Raw genomic sequence first — 22760 nt, forward strand, 5'->3', positions numbered from 1 at the left:
CCATGGGCGCCTAGGTGGCTAGTGGGTTAAAGCCTCTGCCTTTGGCTCAGGTCATGATCCCAGTGTCCTGGGATCGAGCGCATCAGGTTCTCTGCTCGGTAGGGAGCCTGCTTCCCTTCCTCTCTCTGCCTCCTTGTGATCTCTGTCTGTCAAATAAATAAATAAAATCTTAAAAAAAAAAAAGAAGAAGAAGACCGTGTGTCTGTCCTCCAGAAGATGGAATCTAAGTACAGGCTTGCAGTTGGACAAGTCTGTGAGAAAGGCAGGCAGTGAGAAAGGGCATGTAGTTCAGATGCGGTGTCGAGGTTCCTGGAGAAGATGACATCTGAGCTTAACCCTGAAGGTCTGCTAAAAGGTAATTATATCAAAAAGAATGAAAGATGGAGAGGCATTCCAAAGAGAAGGGTTAACACTCTGAAATATGGAGGCTTGGAATAGTAGTAGTATGTTTTGGAAGGACCATGAATATATTAGGAAGTTTGGGGAGATGGATGCAAGCCAGAAAATGGTAAGGAGTGAGGCTGCAGAGAGAATAGGAGATATTTGAATGAAATAATAAATATAATAACACCTACAGAGCAGCTATAGTGAGTAATACATTTTTAATGCAAAACCTGTAATGGATTAGAGTAGATATTTTAGGCACTTTGATGATTGAATTAGGAAGAAAATACAAGAAAAATGTATTTAAAAAGTGTGAAAACTTTTCAGGAAATGTGACCACTAACAAATTGAAAATTTCATAAGGACATTTATACTATATCTGCCTAATTCATTACTTTGTGACTGTCATTTCTGAAGCCAAAACAAGTGGAGTTTGGTACCCTTAAAAACTCATTATACTTTAATTTAAAGTCACTGTACTTTAGCTCTAAGTGAAATGATGTTATATAAATTAGGTCTAAAAATTATGAAATATTACCCAATGCAAAATGAGATGTGATGACAAAATGTCATAAAACTGGTGAAAAAGTTTACTTGCATTAAATCCCAATAATTAAAAGCATCATAAAAACCCTAGTGAAATGATTCCAATTTTCCAATAGTGTAATAAAATATCCTACCAAATAGACGACAATCAGTTGTGAAAATAATAACAAAGTGAGGTGACACTAACCTTTTATGGCATTTGCCAACTTCTTGGCTTCATTAAGGACCCCAAAGCTTTTCTGAAGAGAGCCTTTGGCACCTTCCCTTAGTGAACCTTGAGGACCTGTTGCCTGTGGACGGAAAAAGAAGTGTCACATATCAAAACCCACAGAATTATGGAGCAGATATATCTGGTGGGCAGCTGGTGTAAAGAGCTTACCTTCAGGAAAGCATTCTGGGCTACAGATGTAGCTATAAATTATCAGCACATACTGGTGACTATTTATTGGGAGACTGTTTATTGGGAAAGAAGAAGAACTAGAACAGAAACCTTAGGAATCTCAACGTTTAAGGAGCAGGTAGAGAAAGAGGCACTGGCAAGATAACTGAGACTCTAGAGGGCAAGGAGAATGCAGGAAAGCTTGATATCATGGAAGCCAAGAGATACAGAAGTGGCTCAAAGCATGATGACTGGCAGTGTTGCAAAGACAGAGTTGGTCAGTATTGAATGCTGGAGAACAGTCAAGCAAATTAAGAACTGAACACATCTACTGACTTTATCCCTAAGCACATTTTACTTGAGTTGTGTGATAAGTAGAGGAGCAGTTACTGTCCTCTTCCAATGAGGAAGAACATTGCTCCTTTTGAAAACATGTCTCCAAGTATGAAGGCAAATAACAACCTCAGAGCTACAATCATCTCCTAGCAAAGGTGCATCTGTTGGGGTTTGGATTAAAAAAGGTGACGCAAAGATAGAAGAATGATATGGGAAAGCGATCATTTAACTTAATGTCCCGTGATCCATTTTAATAGTGTTTGCTTTCCAGCAATCATCACATAATACATTGATACCGAGAGATAAATCAAATAGGATCTTATGTGTTAAGTTTAAATTGGAAAAATTATTTCAGGTGCAAGAAGAGCTAGAGAATGCTAAACCTACTGTTCAAGTTATAAAGCTGAATTCAGGTTATCCCAGACATAACTCTCCAAATGACACCTGCGAAGCCTCTGCCATATTATTTTTTTATCAGTCACATTATTTGTGCATTAAACTAGGAAAGATCATAAAATCTGTGACTGTTGTGGTGAAATTTACTTTCAGGTGTTATACTAACAGCTCTACTGTTCACAGAACAGATTGATTATGTAATATTAAGATATCTACAAAAGGACATATTAGAAACATCTACATAAATAAAAAGGGACATTGTGCATATATAGCTAGCATTTGCAAAAAGAGCTGACTACCCTGGAAAATCATTCTATGGAAAATGGACAGTTTCTTCAACTGAGAACAAGAAATTTTTATTGCTACAGTTTCCTTTGGAAATTAGATATACTAACAACACAAAGTGTCATTTATCTTAAAAAAAAGGGGGGGGAGAATATCAATATAAGTGGCACAAATGCAGTGTACCTTACTAAAAACAAACAAACAAACAAACAAGCCTTAGTTATCTACTCAGGTTCTAGCTGTTCCAAATCTAAACACCATTCTTACTCTCTTGGTTACAGGTTTTCTGGATCAAAACCAATCAGAAGAAGGAAGTTACAAAGATGGAAGGGCAAAGATCTCTAAATAGGCACTTGAAAACAGCAGAAGTGATAGCTGACAATCTTACAATGAGGAAGGAGAAGCAATCAGGTGAGAAAAAATTGTAAAGCTCAGGAGTCCAGATCAATTCGGATAGGGGTCAAGTAGATTTCAGTAGATGCCAATGTTATTGCAGTAAAATAATTAATGTTGGTATTGATGATCCTGAGTCACTACAGTGATACTGGTCACTCAGAGTACCAGGTGAAATTAGGCAAAGATGGGCAAGGAAGGGAGGGAGGGAAGGAAGAAAGAACAGCTTTCCCCACAGCCTTGAGATGTGAATGTCTTTCTATAAGAATATAAACTGGCAAGCATTTAACAACCACAGTTTTAAAGCTAATCTTGGATATGCAAAATGAGTCATGGGGGTAAAGGAGGGAGAGAAAGTTGATTTGATGCAAGGAAAAAAATAATCAAATGAAGTGAGGGGAAAAGAGGAAAAAGGGTCAGACAACATGGAGAGAGGCTGAAGTCTGATGCAGGGAAATTGCAGCACTATAGACAATGGTGGCCAATCTTAATTTTTTTAATCTGCCTTTTTACACTTTCCAACAGTTTTATTGAGGTATAAGTAAGCTTCACATATTTAAAATTTATAATTTGGTAAGTTTTGACATATAGACACCCATGAGACCATCAAGACAATCAAGATCGAGGAACTCTTCATTTCTTTTTAATTTCTCCCTTCCACCCTTCCTTGTATCTCTACGCAAACACTGCTCCTCTTTCCATCAATATTAATTTGCATTTTAGAAAATCTTATATAAATGGGCTCATCTAGTTCTCTTTTTTGTCTTTTTTTTTTTTTTCACTCAGCATAATTATTTCAACCTTTGTCCACATTGTGCTTGTTATCAATATGTGGTCCTTTTTTAATTAAATGGATATGTCCCAATCTACTCATTCACCTCTTGATGGACATTTGGGTCATCTCCAGCACTGACCATTTGAAACTGAGTTGAAGGTGTATGTATGTATAAATCTTTAGATAAACATATGCCTTCATTTTCTACTGGAGTGAACACCTAGAAGTGGAATGGCTAGATGATATAGTAGTATGTTTATGTTTTTTAAGAAACTACCAACTTGTTTTCTAAATTATTTGTGCTACTTTCAATTCCCCCCCAGCAGTGTAGGGGAATTATGTTTTCCTACATTCTTGCAGTACTTGATGTAGTCAGTCTTTTAAAATTTATACTTGCTAATAGGTGTGTGTAACATTTTGGTTTTAATTTGCAGTTTCCTTGTGACAATTTTGAGCACCTCTTCATGTACTTATTTTCCATCTGTTTAAATCTTTTGCCCAATTTTTATTTGTTTGTGGTTACTAAATTTTAAAAGGTATTTGTGCATAATTTGGATACAAATCCTTTATCAGACATGTAATTTGCAAATACATTCCCCTAGTTTGTAGCTTATCTTAATAAATGGTTAGATTTGATCTGTAATGATTTTGTCAAGAATTTTCACATCTCCGAGGGATATGGATCTATAATTTTCTTTCATAATATCTTCCATTTGTATTACAGTGATACAGGCCTCATAGAATGATAGAATGAGGTGGGACATATTTTCTTCTCTTCAATTCTCTGAAGAATTTATTACTTCTTTCTTAAATGTTTCATGGAATTCACCAGTGAAATTGACTGGGGCTGAATGTGTGTGTGTGTATACACAAAGGTTTTTTAAGCACAAATTCAATTCTTTAATGGGCATTCAAGTTATTTTTTTGTGAGTTTTGGTATTTGGAAATCTTCAAAGGCTTTCCATTTCATTCAAATTGTTGAATTTCTGGCATAAAGTCATTAATAATTCTCTACCTTTTAAAATTCTTTATTGTATACAGAAATTGTACTGCCTTTACCTCTTTTATTCATGATACTGGATACTGGATATTGACTTTTTTCTGATTAGTCTGATTACCAACTTATTGATCTTCCATTGGACCTTGGCACCTTTATACTACAACATGAATGACCCCTAACTGAAGTCCATCTCCTGAAAGACTTCCTGCTTCTAATTTCCCATCTTTTTGCATTTACAAATGTCCTCTCTTTTGCTCCCAAGCATCTAGTCTTTCCTACTTTTCAGGAAGTCAGTGATTTCTTCCTGGATTTTTTTTTTAAGATTTTATTTATTATACGACAGGCAGAGATCTCAAGTAGGTGGAGAGGCAGGCAGAGAGAAAGAGGTGGAATCAGGCTCCCTACGGAGCACAGAGTCTGATGTGGGGCTTGATCCCAGGACCCTGGGATCATGATGAGCCGAAGGCAGAGGCCCCAACCCACTGAGCCACCCAGGTGCCCCTCTTCCTAGATTTTTGTTCAACCATTTCTTGCTCGGGTAAGGAAAGGAAAGGCAAGGATGCAAGAAAATTTTTCTTAAGATTTATTTATTATTTATTTGAGAGAGAGAAAGCCAGAGAGTACAAGTTGTGGGAGAGGCAAAGGGAGAGGGAGAGATTCCTCTAGCAGACTCCCCACCAAGCATGGAGTCTGACATGGGACTTGATCCCAGGACCCTGAGATCATGACCCAAGTTGAAATCAAGAGTCGGATGCTCAACAGACTGAGCCACACAGTGCCCTAAGGAGGCAGGAAATTTTGATGCGTGGAGAACAGAACAAGTATTTCAGTTGTAAAGGACTGTACAGTTTATGAAGGGCAGTATGAAGAACTAAGGCTATTATGTAGGTTAGAATCAATTTCTGGAAAACTTGAATGTCAGGCTAAAAACACTGGGCAATATAAAATATGGAACCATTGAAAGCTTCTGAGTAAGACTGTATGGACAGTGCTTTAGGAAGATGAATGGGCAGGTGTGTGGGAGAAAAAGGAGATACTCATTATACTATTATAATCGTATAAGCTAGAAAAAAGAGAGTTGTCATTTCAGGCGAGGGCAGTGGGAATGAGAGGTTTTGCGTTCAAGGGATGTGGAGGAATAGACAGGTTTTCAGTGTTCCAAGAGGCATCCAAAATATTGAAGTATAGGGCTGATGACATATAACTGTCAGTCATAAACAGTATATCCACAACCCAGGTTTAAAAGACCAGCCTTTTATATGATAACAGAATGAAAACTACTAACACGTTATGGATGAATGGAACTGTTTCAACTCATTGGAATTTGCAGAGTTCCTTTCCAGCTTTGCTTAGTAAGTCACCGAAGCACATCAACAATATCAGGACAGGTGATGAAGCAGCACTTTCCAAGCTAATTATACTTCATACATATTCATAAGCATCGCATCTGAGTTTCTGAGCTGTGTCTATGGCATATGTGAAATATAAATGAGGTTCTTAGAGTTGCAAGATATGTTGTTTCTTGCTTTTTAGAAACTGTATTTTTATAACTATTAAGTTCTTTCTGTGTATATATGTGTATATATAAATTATTTAAAAATGTTTATGAAAATATATCATACAAAATAAAATATTATACATAGGCTGCTGTAGGTTTTTATTACTTAATTATTTATAGAAAATATGATATAATTTAAGATATTTTTTGAGAAGGAAAGATACAGAAAAAAATGAAATGTTAAAGTCTACAAAGATTTTACAGAGGGCTTGGCATTTAATGAGCTTTTAGTACATGTTAGACTCACCTTTCTACTATTTGCTATATATTCACAGTAACTCTTGTTAAAGTATGTCACTGATTAATAGATGAAGGAATTGATTGATTTAGCCAACAAAAGTTTTTAGCTGTCTTAAGCACAAAGTAAGCTCTGATTATCCAAAGATGGATATAGTCAGCCTTCCCCACTGAACTGTGAAGAACAGACAAAACAATCCCACGGAATGGGAGAAGATATTTGCAAGTGACAGTACATACAAAGGGCTGATATCCAAGATCTATAAAGAACTCCTCAAACTCAACATCCCAAAAACAGATAATCGTGTCAAAAAATGGGCAGAAGATATGAACAGACACTTCTCCAATGAAGACATACAAATGGCTAGCAGACACATGAAAAAATGTTCATCATCATTAGCCATCAGGGAAATTCAAATCAAAACCACACTGAGATATCACCTTATACTAGTTAGAATGGCAAAGATTAACAAGCCAGGAAACAACAAATGTTAGAGAGGATGTGGAGAAAAGGGAACCCTCTTACACTGTCAGTAGGAATGGAAGTTGGTGTAGCCATTTTGGGAAACAGTGTGGAGATTCCTCAAAAAATAAAAAGTAGGGCTCCCCTATGACCCTGCAATAGCACTACTGGGAATTTACCCCAAAGACACAGATGTAGTGAAAAGAAGGGGTACATGCACCCCAGTGTTCACAGCAGCAATGTCCACAATAGCCAAACTGTGGAAAGAGCCAAGATGCCCTTCAACAGACAAATGGATAAAGAAGATGTAGTCCATATATACAATGGAATATTACTCAGCCATCAGAAAGGATGAATACCCAACTTTTGTATCAACATGGATGGGACTGGAAGAGATTATGTTAAGTGAAATAAGTCAAGCAGAGAGAGTCAATTATCATACGGTTTCACTTGTGGAACATAAGGAATAACATGGAGGACATTAGGAGAAGGATAGGAAAAGTGAAGTGGGGGAGATCAGAGGAGAGATGAACTGTGAGAGCCTGTGGACTCTGAGAAACAAACTGAGGGTTTTAGAGGGGAAGGAGATGGAGGAATGGGTGGTTCTGGTGGTGGGAATTAAGAAAGGCATGTATTGCATGGAGCACTGGGTGTGCTGCATAAACAATGAATCTTGGAACACTGAAAAAAAATTAAATAAAAAAAAAAAAGAAATTGGTTGCTACCATAATGGAGCATGGAAATATGACAGTGTTTTATTATCAGAGGAAGATCTATTAGGAGAAGAAGATGTGAATATGAGACCTGAAGTTAAGCTTATCAGGATGGTTTACCTGTTTCCCAGTGATTTATTATATAAAAAAGCAAATTTAAAAGCTATTGTTTAGGAGCACCCAGGTGGCTCAGTTGGTCAAATGTCTGCCTTTGGCTCAAGTCTTGATCCCAGAGTCCTGGGATCAAGTCCTGCATCAGGACTTCCTGCTCTGTGGGGAGCCTACATCTTCACTCCCTCTCCCTCTGTCTGCTGCTCCCCCTGCTTGTGTGCTCTGTCAAATAAATAAATAAAATCTTTAAAAAAAAAGGCATTACAGAACTTATTGTTTATATTACCTTCTATATTATACTTTTATTACTTTTCTAAATGGTCCTCAAATAACTAGTTTATCAGAGACAGAATTTATGAATTCATTTGAAAGACTGGGCTCTAAGGACAGATGTAGAATATTTCTTTTTGCTTCTGTTTTTATTTGTTAGATATGTAATTGAAAATTTATCAGCATGGTTTATGACATATTCCACTGTTCCCTCTTTACGAAATAATTTATTTTAAAAGATAAGTCCTGCGTATCTCTAAAGGAGATACTGTGCAAAGATATTACATAAGCTAAAAGATTTTAAGTTTAAATATTTTTTAATAAAGAAAATGGTTCATAATATGCAGGGACATATATAGGGGCTGGTGATTAGATGTAATGTGTTTGTATGAGGTGTTTATCAGAAGAAATTTATATTCAGGTATGTTAGACTGTTGTTAAAAATCAGGGAGAAATTTCTTACTCTCATAAAACAAATTTTCAGAAGAAATGGTGGAATCTAATCCTATACACATTGTAAAAGATGTAATTTTTGAGAATACTGAAAAAATGTACATGTGATAATAATTAGATACAATTATATGTTAAGCTACAAAACAGTTATGTAAAAATTATCCATTTGCAAAAAAGCTGTTTGCACAGGAAAAAGTTTGTGCAGATAAACAATATTATAAAAGTGAAAATTTGTGTTTGGTGGGCTTATGCACATTTTATATTTTCTCCTTTTGCTTGTATTTTCCACTTTTCTGTAACAGTTAAGAACTGCTTTTGTGACAATTTAAAAATCATTATTTTAAAATAAGGAAATCACTATTCGTTGATTTTAAAGCTATTTTAATAGGACTTATATTTTTAAAATACTACAGGATATTAAAATGAAATAGTAAATAAAAATCAAGGAACAAACAACCCAGGGAGATGGCCTTGGTCCGAAATCTGTGGAAAGGCCGTAGATCCTGATACACTCTGTAGTTCGCACACTGTGCCCTAAAATGGGAATGAGATTAGATGAATCTCTGCAGAAGTCTGACAGCCAGTGAGCATACAGAGGAGACTGGCATGAAATAGGAATCCTCAAAATTTCAAGTTTAGAATTTGTGATTAGGAAATTTCAGCTTGATGAGAACACCGAGTAGGACAATCAAGAGAGAATTTAAAAATATATGACTAAGTGAGAATAGATTTTCACCAGTTACAGCCTGACAGTCACTGCCCCAGCACCTGTGGGTACCACTAGCCTACTGCAAGGCGGCAGGAAGTGAACAAGCTGATGGGGGCAGAATGAACAGAAAGTAGAAGAAATCTTGATTTGGAGTCAAGGCAATAGAGAAGCATCTATGGAGTTGGAGAACATGCTCAGAGGACCTAATTTTTTTTTTTTCCAGTTAATGTCCAAAGTCCAATCCAGCATGGCCATTTTACCTCTTGATAACTGCACTTATAGGTGGAAATTCTAAAAGGTGAGTCTGAGAGCACAACTGTCTTGAATGAAAATAATTCTCACATACGCTGCCTTATAACATTCCCCCAAGGAGTTGCCATGTTTTGGACTGATGATACAAACCCTTTGATTTTCAACATTTTATGCCCTGAATTTTTAATATGTCTAAAGCTGGATCATAAAACAGAAGTTTGTTTTTTTGTTTCTAATCTATTTTTTTTTTAATTATCGACTCCAATGAGCATATCATATACATAGAGAATCACTAAAATCAGGGTAGCTTAATGAATACTCATTTTACATACTGACTCAATAGTTTTCTAGGTGACTGATTCTCACTGACTTTTTCGTATTTGCTATTGTGTGAATCACTCAGTTGTTAGATAAGTTGCTGAACTGCTGATGGAGAAAATATGTTCACCAATCTTATCGGCAGATTTAATTGCCATAACAATTACGAGCTTATGTTATTTTCCCATTAATACTACACGGATATAAAATTTAAATTCCAATTATTGTAGGTATATTTTTAAAAGATTTTATTTATTCATTTGACAGAGAGATAGGACCAGAGAGACAGGGGAATGGCAGAGGCAGAGGGAGAAGCAGACTCCCTGCTGAGCAGGGAACCTGACATGAGGCTCTATCCCAGAACCCTGGGATCATGACCAGAGCCAAAGGAAGGCACTTAACCGACTGAGTCACCCAGGCACCCCCAATGATTGTAGGTATTAATAAGAAGTTAAAATGACTATGTGAATGACTTGAAAACAGTGGCTGATACAATAAAATACAAAATCACAAAAAAATGTGATTTAAAGTGTATGATTTGACTAACACCACATTTTATTGAGCCTTTGGAATGCAATATGTACTCTGCTAATATTTGCACAGTCCTTTATGGAGGAAATAAATGACCTCGCAACTATTCTTTATGTATTTTGGTTCATCCAATTATACAAAGCAAATACTAAATAAGACAGACTGAAGAGAAGATATGACCACATTTCTAAACAAATACTCATTAGAAATCCCTTAATGTTTAATCATACTATTGCAAGATTCATAGTGTTTACCCTTATGATTTATACACCAATAGCAATAATGTCAAGGAATCTTGCTACTATAAGGACTCAAAAACTAATAAATAAGAAGAAATTATTAGGAATAATATTAATAATATTAAAGGACAGAATAATAGTAGGAAAGAAAGGAAAGCGTTTAATAAAGGAAAATAAATTATCTAGGTAAAAGTCAATGCATTATTTTTACTATCGTAACAAATGAAAACATGTAATGATTATTGATAGTTTGTGGACAGGTAAGAATTCTAATTATCTCTGGCTACTCTGTGTGTTGTGTTTTGTAATGCTATTTACACATTAAGTACATTAAATATATGGTGACAATTTTTGAAAATTTAAAGAGAAAATGTAAAATGTGGCTAAGTAGCTCATGAGTACCTCTTATAAGTACCATAAGTAGGTCAATGAGGAGTAAGCAATGATCTTACATATTTGGAGATAAAATATTAAATCACATGAAAGGATTTGGGCTCTATGGACTATATTTACCATAAGAATCAAGTCAGGGGGTGGGTCAGAATAGATCCTACAAAGCACTCAATTTGAAGGCAGATCTTCTAATTCCCAAATTGTATCCTGCTATCTTTTTCCCCAGCCTGATTGAGAAATTCTAGCACACCAGTAGAACCTAATTCCAACCCATTAAAAAAAGTCCCACATGACATGTACATTCAAACAGATATTCAGACATTATCTCAAACTAAATAGGGAAAGAAAGTAATTTTATTTTTCCTTTGCAATAGTCTCCTCTCTTCAACTTTCCTACATCTCGTGACCATACCAATATCTTGTGAATTCTGAAACTCCGACGCACTCTGGCCATTCTAGATTTCTGACATTAGTGTTTGGAGATGGGAGGGTTGACAACCTGCATTTAGTGAGCAGCTCCTGTGTATCGGGTGTTACCTGTATGAAAATCACGGGATACTGGGTGAGAAATAGTGAAGAGCAAAATACTCAGGGGGCCAGCTGTGGTGCTACATCTTTCTGTCCACTAGGGGGTCTACTATCAGCTTACATTTTAATTCTGGGAACATTGTTTTCTGGAAAAAGCAAGTAGGAAAAAACCAAAACATCACAGTGAAATAGCATGGGAGTTCACTGTGCACAGCAGAGGGCAATCAGAGAAAGTAGGAAGCTTCCAAAGCCCAGGGATCTTGGGGCTGTGAGGACTGCGTCTGACCCAAAGATTTGCACATCGGGGCATGGGAACTGGCCTGCTTACTGCTAGCCACACCATGTGGCCTGGTGTATCTCACCCATTGGGAATGACTTCTGACTCTTCCAACTGCTGCATGGGTGAGGGGAGACCCTCAATCATACCCCTCCCATGAGGAAGTAAAATTGAGGAAGAGAACAAAAGACTACTCAGACATAGAAATTACTTCGTTTAAAATCTGAACTTTCACTCAGTTCTACCTCTGAGAAGAAAACTACGCCATAGGTGAATAACCTTGAATTTAAAAAAAATTTTGAAAAAGAAAAAAAAAATTAACACCTGAATTCTGAGCAAAGGATACTGTTTTCAGAAAACAGTACGAAGAGACTAGATAAAAGGAAAAACTGCAGGGGAGATGGAGGGAATTCAAAATATGATGTAAAGAAAAGGAGGTAAGAGAAAGTGTGTGACTTTAGCAGAGGAATCTTCACTTTAGCAGGATAGACACGCCTCCCTCACCACATCAGCATGGGTCATTAGACATTTACTCCCTTTCGACCCACTGTAGTCACTGGGTCCTCAACTGACTCAGGAGTGGAGAAGCCAGGAAGGAGGCACGTAGAACCTGAAGATAGCCCAGCTCAAAAACCACAGGTTAGGCAGAGGATGAAAGTCAGTCATGAGAATGAAAACAGATAATGCCCTAAAGTAATAAATCACATGATAGCATGATAATGATAATACCAAGAGAGAGAGAAGGAGAAGAAATCGTTGGAAGATTTAGCAATGATTGTCCCTGGGGGTGTGAGTTTAGAGGAGAGCAAAGTTAGGTCAGGGGGATTGATTGTTGCTTGAAATTTCCTGCTTCTCTTTTCAATTTAAAAGGAAATAAAATATGCATGCATCATAAATTTTAAAAGAAAAGGAGAAATATAGAACCTCTTGTTGGTGTGAAGGGTGAGGGTTGCTTCTTTCATTTCTGGGAACCTTTAAGAACGACTTTCTTTATATTTTTCAGGGCAGCTCCTCCTGCAGAACTGATGTTCAATTTCCTCTTTCATTTTAGTTAAGATACTTAAGTAGGAAATAATTTAATTATACTGATAGGAATAGAAATTAATATAGATACCTGTATCCCCATCATCCATATTTGAATAATATTAAGTTTTTATGCATTTGTCAAAATCTTTAAAAATATAGATTTGGACTTGGTTTGATAATATTTTATTTAAAGTTTCATATCTCTATTTTTGATTGACTTACAGTTTTGCTTTCTGATCCTGTCTTGTACAGCATTCTGACATCAAGATTATATCAGACTCATAAAATAAGCCAGGGAATATTTGTTTTTCTGTTCTGTAGAATGTTTTGGATATTGAATCCTTGAAATTTTGGTAGGCATTATTATTTTGTTATGGGTAGATTAACAACTGACTCAACTCATTGAATGACTAGACTTCTACTTAGGTTTACTCTTTCTGAGTACATTTAAATTTATTTTCTACTTCATCAAGCACTCAAATTTATTTTTAAAAAGTTGCTCATATATTTGAATATACCCATATTAAATCTATATTATCTCTCTTATTATGTCCCACTCTTCATTCCTAATCCTGTCCATATGTGTAAGTAATGCCTGAACTCTGCTTACTTAGTCCTGTTCTTCCTTCTTACTCTAAGAACCAGCTTCCTAATAATATTTTCCTTAGGCTGTTAATTTCTGCTTTTATTTTTATTCCTTTCTTTCTATATTATTTTGAACTTCTTGAGCAGAAACTTTAGATAATTGGGTTCAGTTCTCACCCTTTCCTAATAACTGCATTTCAAACTTCCACTTGCCTTTTTAGTGCCACTGGATGTGATGCGTAGTTTCATTTCCATTTTGTTACAACATATTTTGTTCTTGTAATTTCAAGCTATATTTTTCTTTGACCCATGAATTACTTTAAAGTGTGATTTTTATTTAAAACATTTTGGGGAACAATAAGCATAATTTTTTAAATTTTATTGCACTGCAATCAGAGACTACAATCTAGGTGCTATTGCAGTGTTGGGATTTACTTATACTTGCTTTGTGATCTAGTTCATGGTGCTCTTTTTTTTTTTTTTTAAGATTCATGATTCTTTTATCTAATGGGGCATATAGAATTATCTATTCGATACAGAGTTCTAGAAGACCATTAATGGAGACTTGTGTAGTGTACTTTCCATATCTGCACCCTTATATCTCTTCACTTGACCTACCAATTTTTAAGAGAGAAATGACAGAATTTTCCTTTATTATTATAGATATGTTGATTTCCTCATTCTGATATTTGCCTTTATTCATTCTTAGGCTTTGTAGTTACATCTCTGTGGGTTCAATTTTTTTTTAAATCTTCCTGCTAACTTGATCCTTTTATTAAATTGTGATGATGGTATCTCTCATAATTCTTTTAAAAAAATATATAAAGCCTATTTTTATTATTTAATATTAGTATACCAGCTTTCTTCTGATTAGTGTTAGCCTGGTTTATCTCTTGGCCTCCCTTCTTTTTCAGTCCTCTTGTATCCTTAGAGTTAGTGGTATATTTTATATACACCATATATTGATGGTTGCATTTGTCCAACATTTTTAAACCAATATAAATATTATTGTCATCTAACTAGTAATTTTAATGTTTGCATTTATTATGAAGGTAACTTGAAACAGAGACAGTTAATGCTCATCAAAAATTCTATGTGCCTATTTTTCCCAGTCTCTCTTACAGTTAGATGGAGGTATGTGACTATTCTTGATCAACAGACCAGATACGGTCCAGGCCAAGGCAGGGAAGAGCAGGCATGTCTCTTTTGTCTTTCTCTTTCCTGCCTCAGAGGCTCCACGGTATGGTGTAGCTATGAGACAGAGAAGGGTTTTCTGACACACTGGGTAGGATATGAGACAGAAATTTGGATTGTGGTAAGCAACTGATTTTTCAGGGCTTATTTCTTGAGGCAGCTAGTCATAATTACTCTGTCTGCTGTATTTTGATTAAATTTTATATTTCATGTTTTATATTTACCTTTTTTTTTGGCTTCTGTTTTTCTATTTTTTTTTTTTTTTTTTTTTTTTTTTTGCCTTTTATAGGATTGATAGAAAATTCCACTCTCCACATTTTTTTCTCTTTGCTTATTTGGAAAGTATAGCTGTTTGTTATGGTTAAATGTGTGTGTCAGTTTGGCGAGGCTATGTCTACATGTTTTGGTCAAGCAAGTATTACTTAGATGTAATTACCATTTAAATCAGTAGACTTTGAGTAAAGCAGAGTACTTTCCATAATGTAAGTGGACCTCTTCTAATCAGTTGATGGCCTTAGGAGAAAAGACTGAAATTGTGAAGAATTGTGCTTCCAGACTGTCTCTGAACTTGATACATCAATTCTTCCTTGGTTCTCCATCCTGCTGGCTTGTCCTGCAGAACTCACACTTGACAGCCCCACAGTGGTGTGAGTCAATTCCTTAAAACAAATTTCAAAAACTCTCTACATACATATATATATATATACATCCTATTGGTTGTTTCTCTGGAAAACTCTGATTAACATTGTTATTTTTACTCCTCTATGATTATCCTCAATGTTTAATACATATACTTAACAAAGTTTAAATCTAATCAGTTTTTTTCTTTAACTCTCCTCCCAAAATTTCAGAGTTTAAAAACTTCTAACTCTGACCATCTGTCCATTTTCCTGTTGTTGCTCTCTTGTTCTTTTGGCTCAACTATTTAAAACAATTACACACATTTAGTAATTATCTTCATTATAATTTTCACTATGCTTAAGTTGTACAAATTTACTATTTCTCTGTTCACTTTGTCTCCTTAATCTCCAATTTCCTTGCTTTTGTTGACATTCCTTTTGAAGTGTATTTTATAGTAGCTCAATGGGAGTCTATAGTTGGTAAACCCTCAGTTTTTCTCTGAAGATGCCATTATTTTGTCCTCAGAATTCTGACTTGAGTGGCATATCATATAATTATATAATACACCATGAGCATATTAGTGCTTCCATTGTGACTTCAGTGGGAAGTATGCTAACTGTAAAATCTTATTGCTTTGTAGATAATCTGCATTTTCTCTCTAGATTATTTTAAGATTTTGTTTTCTTTTTCTTTTTGGTTTCTGTAAGTTTAACAGTTATCTTTTCATGTGCAGACTTATTTTTATTTAATGTGATGGTTTTCCTTACTTTGGGGAATCATGTTTTTCACCAATATTTGAAAATTTTCAGTATCTCTTTGACCATTACTATTCCCTATTTTCACTCTTTCAATTTCTGGAACTCCTCATAGACTTACATTTTTGCAATGTGCATTCCTTGCCTCCTAAAATCCTTTTATATTTTACCATGTTTGTTACATTCTGGACAAGTCAACTCTAACTTATTCTCTTTTCATCTGTTACTAATGTGCTATTTGGCCTTCCCCTTCAAATTTTAATTTTAATTCCTATATTTTTCATTTTTAGAAACTGTATTTGCTTCTTTTACAAATTTCCATAGTCTTTAGTCCCTCTTCCATCCATCTTTTCTATTCCTTAACATTTTAATAATTTAAATAATTTCAAATTCTCTTTCAGATTTTTCAGTAATCTCAGGATCATGTTAAGTACTTTGCCGGTCTACCCTCACTTCTACTTGATTATTTATAGTATATCAGAACAGAGTAGTTCTCTGTTTCTTCCCAGATGCCCTAGAGGCTTCAAGAGCCAAGACTAGTATCCCTGGGTCCCTGGGTGGCTCAGTTGGTTGGGCCTCTGCCTTTGGCTCAGGTCATGATCCCGGAGTCCTGGGATCGAGTCCTGCATTGGACTCCCAGCTCAGTGGGAAGTCTGCTTCTCCCTCTGACCTCCCCTCTCATGCTCTCTCACTCTGTCTCTCTTTCTCTCTCTCTCAAATAAATAAATAAAATCTTTGAAAAAAAAATTAAAAAAGACTAGTATCTCTGCCATTAATTTCTCAGCTTGTAAAGTCTTGTACCATATGGATGGTATAAATTTGGACTTCAATCCATAGGCTTGTGACTTTAGCATCTTACGAGACATTTTTTCACAACTGGAAGCATGAAAAGAAACAAGCTTCCAGAATGTTTCTGGGCTGCAAGGTATGAAAGCTCATCAATGACGAAAATCGTTCTAGAGTCTCATGCTTCTGTATACTTCAATTAGAGACTTCTCTTAGAGGTTCAAGGTGATTTCTGTGGTATCTTCTCTCCCTGCCTTGTCTTTAAAATCCCAGCCCCTAGATACTATGATGCATATTTACGTTCCAAATTCATTGAGCCACTAAAGTGGCAGCTTTAGACTGTGCCATTTTATTTTAACCTCCCTCTGTACTTTTAGATTTTCTTTTGTTTCTTCTTTCTTATAGGAAGTATGCATTAAATTTGGGGAGTTATAATTTATTTAGCATTTATATGAATTTCTAACATCAGGATCGACCTGAATCAACTCAGGCTGCATATTGTCAGAAATCTCTGGCTTTCCTATCTAGTGTCCTTGCTTCCTATTAGGGTTTTTGTCCCCACTGATCTGCCACACAAGAGTAAATTTACAAAAATCTAGTTCATTCCTTAGACTCTTGACCCTAAAAGCAATAAAAAAAAACTTCTTTTGAGGTTTCTATGGATTTCTACTCTCTTCATGTTAAAGGAATAAACACTAAAAAATCACTTACAACAGCAGTTCCTGTATTTATTAGAATCAAGGCTTTAAACTTACTTAATTCCTAGGTATACTTCCTTCTATAAAATATATATTTTTTAGACTTCTCCCTCATCTCTGTAGTTTATCTAAAGCCTACATCTTGCTTATACAGCACTGTTTTTTACTACCTCACTCTTCTTGTTTCTATGAAAAAAAAAAATGTCACTTACAAATTGCTTTCATTTTCTTCTGTATTTTATATTATTTTTTTAGAAATATCTGGAAAATACCACACTAAAGATTTTTAGAATTATGGCTCCCTCAAATGATGAGTAATTGTAGCAGGTAACAGAACTTGAATTTGGAGACTAAAAAGAAAGAACACAGTGTACTGGAGTTGAAACCTAGTATAAATTCTTCTATTTCTAATGCTCATTCTGGTGAAGATCAGACTGAACACTGACACTCATTGAGAAGGGGGAACCTGGGCTAGCGGGTATTAGTGAATATTGCTGGTGAGTGTGTGTGTGTGTGAGAGAGAGAAAGAGAGAGAGAGAGAGATCTTCGATAACAAGAACTATGGAATTCACTCTATATAATCCTTCTTTTCACTGTTGTTGCTGTTTGTTATTGGAAGGCACCAGATTCGAGTGCACGGTACCTAAGATCTTTCCAGTAGAAAATGCAAAGGACCTCTCATGTGCCAGAAGCCTGTTGCCTCTGCTGGTGATTCCAAGCATCCAATAGCATAAGAAATCTATTTGTCTGCCTACTTCTAAAACCTGATCTGGCTGATAACATAGGTTTTAAGTTCACATATCTAGAAATTTTTTTTAAAAAGTTTTAATATTCTGTTGTTTTAGCATCAGAGGACTCTTTATAGCCCCAAAGCAATTAAGATTAGAATAAAATAATCTTCCTATTTTCTTTTCTAAAGTGACACATTTCCCTTCTCCTTTCCTTGAACCCACCAATGAGAAGTACTGAATGAGACGTTATCTTGGAGATTGTGTGTCGGAAAACAGATGCTTTATAGTATTTATTCCACCTGACACACAGAAAAATAGCATTTGTTTCTTCATAATGTCTACATTTCCAAAACACTTTATTTCGATATTTAAATAAATGATATATGCAAGACACATACCTGTTACTCTTTATAAAGGAATGCTCTACAACAGTCTTTAATTGTATAAAACCTCTACCTGCTTATTACTTAGCTAAATGACCGACTTTCTCTCACTCATATTTTCCTTTCAAAGACCTTCTTGATTTTGTGTGTGTGTGATTATAAATAGGTAAACTTAAGCAGATTTTTTAAATTGGAAGTTGCTTTAAAAATGCTGTCAATTATACTTTGAGGTTATTTCTACCATTCATTTGTTTTTGTCCTTAGGTTATTCTCAATACTTTTTTTTTCTTCTCACATTATTTCACATCCATTTTCTTCCCAATAGTAATTGCTGTTTTATTGTTTGTCTAACAGGTCTTATCTCTCCTCATGTAAATTCCTGCTTTGTTTCTTTGTCATTTCTTTCTGACCCACTGAAAACATTTTTCCTTCTTTTTAGGGAGAGACTCAAATCAGTACAGGAATCTTCTGTATTTTAATCCTTGAATTCTTTCATGCATAAATAATGAACTTAGTCTCATTGTTCTGCGTTTATCCAGCAGTAATACCAGATATTACAGAATGCTAGTCCTAGTGATGTAATTGCTCAACTTAATATATACATTTGCCAGTCAACTTAATGACTAGCAAATATATTTATTAAGTAAAACAGAACTATATTATTAGTACATTAAAATTAAAACTTTATTTATTCTGTTCAGAAAGTTTCAACAAACTTTCTGTTCAATCCAATAAACTTTCTGGGACAAATCAAGTCTTTGAGTTTGCAGATAGCCATTTAGTCAATAAGTGACTCTCTTTAGGATTTAGTTTTTACTTTTTCAGATATTTAATTATTTTTTATGTGGTATACGGAAAAAAGAGAAGGAATGATGATAACAAGAGGACATATGGCAATGTCTTACAGTTCATCCCAGCTCTTTGCTTGAGCCTGACTAGACTGTCATGTATAAGCATCAGTGTTATGGAAAGAGAACATTTTCTGCCTGTATAAAAATGAAAGCATTCTACATATAAAGTGCCAGTATTATTAAACAGCTCTGTAACAAAAAATGTTAGAAGCTTATGAAGATGAAGCAGCAACAATAGTGAGGTTTTGACTGGTACAAATGATTATAGATAGAGTTGAAAGATATTACTTAGAATAACATTCATTCATTCATTCCCTCATGAGTGCCTACTATCTGCCAGGTACAGTGCTAGACACTAAAAATGGTCCTACAATAAAGCAGAGGTCACATAAAAATGATGAACTTGGAGATCTCAGTCTTTAAAACAGAAGATGAGAAGATAAAGAATTTAGATTTGAAAAATAAGTTCATTTTGAAAAGATAACCAGGCATAAGGAAGTTTCTGCAAAAACTGTATCACACTTTTGAATAAGAAATAAACCCAACATATGGTATTATCACTTATTCCAGAGGAACCAAAACAGTAGTAACTGCTGATGGAATATGACTTTTTCACTATGACCACACTATAAACTTTTTAAGAGTGTGGTAAATATCTTTATTATCCCAGAGATCGCAAAAAAAATAAACCCTTTGTGACCCATACCAAAGCAGAGAAAACATTAATCTGTTTCTTTAACACTAATTATTTATGTATACTTCATCCACAAAGGTCCAATCTAGTTTTTTTTTCCCCCTGAAATTCTGATGCGAAGACCAAAGGAGTTCAGAACATTTAGTTCAGAACATTTTAACTCAGCATGTTCTTCCCATGAAATATTTTTTAGCCTCAAATAGTATTATGAGGGTGTATCACATAACTTATTAACAAAATGTTGCTCTACATGGAAGGAATGAAGATTTTTCAGTACTAAAGATACTCAGATACAGTGTTATACTCAGAGCCCCTGAATTCTGAAGTATTATTTCCAAATGTATTTTGAAGAATGACAGCAGCCAAATGGTCCTTTGAAGGTACCCAGTTCCAATTGATACAAATGGTATAAATAGTTCAGAAGCATAGGATCTCACGTGTTTTGTAAAATGTATGCTTCCTAGTCGAGCTTCGCATGTAACTAATTTGTGGGTGAGTATAAGCAGTGGTGTTAATTTTCAGGGCACTTTCTTTTTTATGATGTTTGGAACAATAGCAATAAATGTCCCTGTCCAGAGTCTTATGTTGGACTGTTTTTCTTCTGTGAGTTGGTGGCAAAAAACTGTGGGGGCAGCTGCAATAATTTCAAGACCCTCATGAGTAGTGCAAAGCAGCGAGAAACAGAGAAAAGAGTTCTAGCATCACAGCACACTGAAAGTTATTTTGGATACGATTTTAAAGGAGCCTCTGAAAAGAATTCAAAGTAAATATTCTAGTTTGCTGGGATTTTTCCTGAGCTCATTTAAATTTGAGCAATTTTTTTCAGACCCTTATTTCAAAAGAATCGACCTGCATTCTTAGTACATAACACTATTCAGTTCTTACCAGTTTTGTAGCTTCATGAGCAAGACCTTTAGCTTCTTGGGCAATTTTCTCGGCTTCATCAATAGAGTCCTTAATATGGCTGTAGGCATTGAAGGCTGCAGTGGCATTGAAGGAGATGTTTTTAGCCTCATCAAGGATTCTGTTGGGATTGCCCCCAAAAAAGAACATCAGAGCAGTTGGTACTCAAATGAAGAACATTCCACTTATAACCAATATGACTTCCAAATGATCACAGCCAAGATCACCATGATTCCAAGTCATAATGAGGTAGCTACTTATTGTATTATAGTTTTCGATTTAAACTCATATTCCTAAATAATTCAGCTATGAAATACAACCAATATATTTTTAAACACCCATAGTGTCCTTCAGAAATTTCTGCAACCACATGTACAAGGCAACTGTGAGCAGGGAGATGAGCCTTTAGGTCATCTGTAAAGCATGCTATATGTTTGAGAGCACCTGTACCGTAGTACTGGAATGAACTTCACACAATCTCTTTAGGGGCAGTGTACTGCCCAGATGAAGACAAATGAATCTCAGAAGGTTAAATGGCTTGTCTCAGATTACATAGCCAACACATCCCTGACTAAGGACCTGGAGCCTGCATCTGTGGACTTTTAGCTTACATGCTCAATTGGCAAAAGTTTACTATAAAATGAATTGTGCCCAAATTGTGGCCAGGGTCTTCAAACATCAATATTCTCCTTTGTATCAGTGATATTGAGTCCTGGAATAGAACCTTTATACATGTTATATATTAAATAACAGATCTGAGGCAATTATTCTTGGGGTTTATAGGACTGATATTTATTATGACAATCCCAAAATTGTAGCGGAAGCATACCAGTTATACCTAGAAGGCGATTTATAGGTCAAACACACTTTGCCACTTGACCCTCCCTCCTCTGACCCATTAAGAGTCTCAGCTATAGTGAGCTGTTACTTCACAGGGGAATATGTAGTGTTTCCCTGGAATTTGAAAGAGAAAAAAAAAAAAGACTTAAACGCTATTTATGGGAGCACATTGTCAGAAGCCACTATTTTAGTGATAGTTTTGATTTCATTAAAAATATAAAACTAGAATTTGAAGCAGAATGGGTGTTTATACATTATTATTTAAAGCGCTAACAAAGCAACCGTTGTGCTCTCTTTAATAAAGAACAGAAAGTATTTTTTCTTAGTATAGCCTAGGGCTATGTTCCCTCCCCCTACCCAGCCTTATTTGAATCCACTTTTAACTCAGACTTTTGATGCTGCCTTCAGTGGAGCTTTGCCCAGACCCTCCTAATTAGGCTCTCCCACAGAAAGGCCATGTAGCTTGTATGTTCCTAATTAGAGAAATCAAGATTTGAAAGAAATGCTCTACCATTTCTGCTCATCACAACTTTTGGACAAGTGTCAAGATACACAGACATTTTCAACAACAAATGACATACCCATCAAGGACGGCAGATGAGTCATTCAACTGAGCCGCATGGCTCTCAGCCCGGGACACTTTCTCAGCCAGGTTCCTGTCCTTTATTTCCTGGGCAAGGTCATCAATTTTATCTTTAAGCTCTTCAGACATGGGTGGCAATTTAGTTTGAATGTCTTCAACATACTGATATATAAGAAGAGAGGGCATTTTAAGTAAGTGAATCCAAGCTTCCTCTCCGTTACTAATTTCTCTGAGATATAATTACACATACTTTTTTTAATGAAACTTCAATTTTACTAATATAGCAAAAAGAGAATAGAGAATAAAAGCTGTTATTTAATGAGAGAGATTAGGAAATACATGGAGCCAATTTACACCAAGAAGAACCTAACTATCTTTTTCTAAGAAAATGCTTCTTCGTAGGTATAAATGCATAAATGATAGTCATTAGAATTTTTTAGGTCATATGTGTTTCTATTGCCATATAGTACAGTGTCTACTGCATTACGCACTGTACTGAAAGTCTGCTTACAGGTTTACATTTCTCTTTTAACCAATGTTATATAAATATTGAAGCAGATTTTA

General features: G+C 35.4%; 1 protein-coding gene across 5 annotated transcripts in view; it reads right to left on the reverse strand.

Moving 5' to 3' along the window:
• LAMA2 (laminin subunit alpha 2) overlaps positions 1-22760 on the reverse strand; it is a 637158-nt gene that overhangs the window by 91998 nt on the left and 522400 nt on the right. For all 5 annotated transcript variants that reach the window (XM_045066381.1, XM_045066380.1, XM_045066378.1 and 2 more), the window contains 3 exons: positions 22195-22358; positions 20756-20894; positions 1118-1220 (listed from right to left, as the gene is read on the reverse strand). In XM_045066381.1, coding sequence (XP_044922316.1) covers positions 1118-1220; positions 20756-20894; positions 22195-22358 — 406 coding nt within the window. The remainder of the gene's footprint in view (positions 1-1117; positions 1221-20755; positions 20895-22194; positions 22359-22760) is intronic.

The sequence above is a fragment of the Mustela putorius genome, unplaced genomic scaffold, assembly GCF_011764305.1.
Source record: "Mustela putorius furo isolate JIRA1106 unplaced genomic scaffold, ASM1176430v1.1 tig00003863_pilon_pilon_pilon, whole genome shotgun sequence".
Lineage (NCBI taxonomy): Eukaryota > Metazoa > Chordata > Mammalia > Carnivora > Mustelidae > Mustela > Mustela putorius.